Source organism: Diceros bicornis, unplaced genomic scaffold (assembly GCF_020826845.1).
Source record: "Diceros bicornis minor isolate mBicDic1 unplaced genomic scaffold, mDicBic1.mat.cur scaffold_653_ctg1, whole genome shotgun sequence".
Lineage (NCBI taxonomy): Eukaryota > Metazoa > Chordata > Mammalia > Perissodactyla > Rhinocerotidae > Diceros > Diceros bicornis.
Window position 1 is genome coordinate 74,290 of NW_026691525.1, and position 2,867 is coordinate 77,156.

Below are 2,867 nucleotides of genomic sequence, written 5' to 3' on the forward strand. Positions count from 1 at the left end.
TGCTTTCGCAAGGGATGGCTTGGGTTTCTTGCACCCTGCATCTGAGCACCCAGAGAGCTCCGCAAACACAGGCCCAAGCTCCCTCTCCCCCGCACCGGTGGAGAGCACGGCTGCCTCTGCTTTCAGCGCATTCTTGCAAAAACCCAGCAAGCAGTCTCCTAGCTCATTCTTGCCTCTGAACCACTAGCCCGATTCCTGGACCTCGGGGGCGCATGGAAGAGAACCAGAGTCCCATTCGTTCTTGGGGAGGGGAGAGTCCTGCTCCCAGCCCACAAGGCAAGGGAAAGGACCTTCCCTTCAGCGCGCTGGGGCTGCTAGGGGCTCCGCGCTTTCTCCAGCCCTCTGTGTGCATCTCTCGCTCTGCAAGACCCAAGGGCAAGGAGCCCCGCGCCCAGCGGCGGGCCTCGAGGGCCAGGCGGAGAGACGTTCTCCCGACACTGCCCCAAGGGCTCCCGGGGTTCGTGTGAGGTCTCGTTGCCCCGCCCCTACCCGCGCCCCAAATCCGCGGGCACCATCCAGCAAAGCCCCTTCCTCAGGCCAGTCCCCCGGCCCCGACGGACGCGGGAGGCGTCAGCTAAGCCGCAAGTTGGAGCTCCCCTGCCCCACACTTGCACGCCCCCTCCCAGCACCCTGCCGGCCAGCGCTCCACCCACTTGCGGGCCCCGCCCCGGCCGCCCGCGCGCCCCAGCAGGTCCCACCCACCGCACGCACGGCGCGACTGCACGTGAGGAGAAGAGCAGTCGTCTAAGCCGGAGCCTGGAGACCTGGCCGCTGGAGCCGATGCGCTATAAAGCGAAGCCGGCGCCAGCAAGAGGACCCCGCCCAGGGATGGCCGCGGCTCGCCGCGCAGAGTCTGCGGGGGCGCCCCGCTGCGTCCGCGGCATGGAGCCTGCGCCCGGGGGCAGCCGCCGGGGAGTCGTGGAGCTCCGGGAAGAACTGCAAGGTGAGTGCCTGGACCGGGACAGGTGCTTTGGGCAACTCCAGGAAACGTCCTTTCCCTGGGAGAGGCGGGAGCACGGGACGCCGCTGCTGCGCCGCCGCCTTCGCTGCTCTCAGCTCGCGGGCCTGCGCCTCCCTCTGCCCCCCGCCCGCCCCCCGCCCCCCGCCGCCGGCCCCCGGCCCCCGCCGCCCGCGCTCCCACGCCCGGATGTGTCTCTTTTCCTCTCCGGAGACGAAGCCCTCCGCGATCTCAGGGATGGGAACAGGAGGAGACATCGTCGAGGAGGATCGAAGGTCCGAAGCTGAGCAGGGAGCAGCGGACGAAGGAGAACAAGGCCAGGTTGGCGCAGGAGCTCGGGGCCCCGTGGACCCGGAGAAGGAGGAAGGCGGCGGCGGCTGGGAGCCCCCGCAGCAGGAGCAGCAGCTTCAGGAGCCCTCCCACGTGGCCCCCGAGGGTCTGCAGCCCCGCGACAGGCAGCCGGGCCTCCCCCGCCACACGTTCACCGGGTTGCGCCTGAAGGGGCTGGAGAGCGTTTTCCAGCGCACTCAATACCCCGACGTGTTCAGCGCGCGGTAAGCCGCTTGCTCTGGAGGCGCCCGGTGCTCTAGGGCGCTCGGGCTCCTCCGTCCAGTCCCGGGGCGCCTGCGGGGCTTTCCCGGGTCTCTTTCCCTCCACTCCAGAGCCAGAGCTCCCCAGCGGGCTCCAGGCCACTGGAGTCTGCCCGCCCTTGAGCCCGCGGTGGGGGCGATGCCCACCGCGCATCAAGGGAAATGTCTGCAGGCAGTACAGCAGTGGCTCAAGCCAGGGAACTTTGGCCGCGCTCCTGTTTGGGGAAAGCGGGTTCTGTTGGATCAGGACGGATCAGGGGGAGGAGAGTGAGGCACCGTCGTGCAAGTGCACGGCTGGATCTTGCCTTAACTTACAAGGGTGATCCTTTGGTCCTCGTGGAATTCTCGTGCATTAGTCTTGAGTTTGAAACCCTACCTTAAGAATCGTGAATCCTGAGTCCTGAGTTTCTCAGCGCTCCCTTAAGCTTTGCACACAAAGGAAAATCGCCCCTGAAGCCAGGCTGGAGCTGGCTGTGACCCAAGCGCACAATGCTGGGGCATTTGGGAGGAGAGACGCTGGGAAGCCAGCATGAAATGCGCATTGTCTATCTCGCGACCCCCACGACTCCCGATAGTGACTGTTTGCCATTTTCTCCCCTCAGAAAGGAGCTCGCCTTCCTCCTGGATGTGGCTGAACCCAGAGCGCAGGTCAGTGAACCTGAACACGGCGATTCTGCAGGGCCGCCGGTCTAGAACCTGCTTCAGGACTTGGACACTTTGGTTCTAGTCGTTCTCACCTTGTTGTTTTTTGTTGCCCTTTCCATGTCTGGGGAGCGAGTTTTGAAATGTGGGGGCTTTGGCAAGTGGAACCTGGGATATGTCGGGCCCCGCCTATGGAAATTGCCCATTCTCAGAGGGAGCGTGAGTTCCTAAAGGGAAAACAATAAAATCCAAGAGAACCCAACCGCTTCTCCTCTTCTCTGTACAAAATGAAAGATGAGTAAAGGTCAGTCCTTCTCACAGTGCTGGTATCTTTTCGGCAGCACTTCTGCGTGGAGTCATGTCGGGGCTCAGTGTCCTTTGGGAAGGATGCACCTTCATGCACCGAGGGCCTAGGTGAGGAGAGGGGTCAGCTGTTTTCACTGACGTCAAATGTTGAACACCGGGCCCGAGCTCTTAGCTACATGAGTGAATTTAGGAATATTCAGGCCCTGGGGTCAGGGAGTAACCCACACCCAGAGATCACACTACACGAGTCACGCCTGTGTGTTTCCTGATGCCGGGAGCCTGGCGGGCGGGGAGACAGCGGGAAAGTCCAAGGGCCTGGTCCTCCTGCTCTTGCTGTCAGCCTGTAGGAAAGCAGGGCAGGAAGGGGCAGC

The 2,867-nt window shown here is 63.7% G+C and overlaps 1 protein-coding gene across 1 annotated transcript; it reads left to right on the plus strand.

Moving 5' to 3' along the window:
- Positions 1-1,152: 1,152 nt before the first annotated feature.
- Positions 1,153-2,452, plus strand: LOC131403286 (rhox homeobox family member 1-like). The gene is made up of 2 exons (XM_058537532.1): positions 1,153-1,512; positions 2,151-2,452. Exons 1-2 carry the CDS (start codon positions 1,196-1,198, stop codon positions 2,239-2,241), a joined length of 408 nt encoding a protein of 135 aa, XP_058393515.1. The 5' UTR covers positions 1,153-1,195; the 3' UTR covers positions 2,242-2,452.
- The last annotated feature ends 415 nt before the right edge of the window (positions 2,453-2,867 follow it).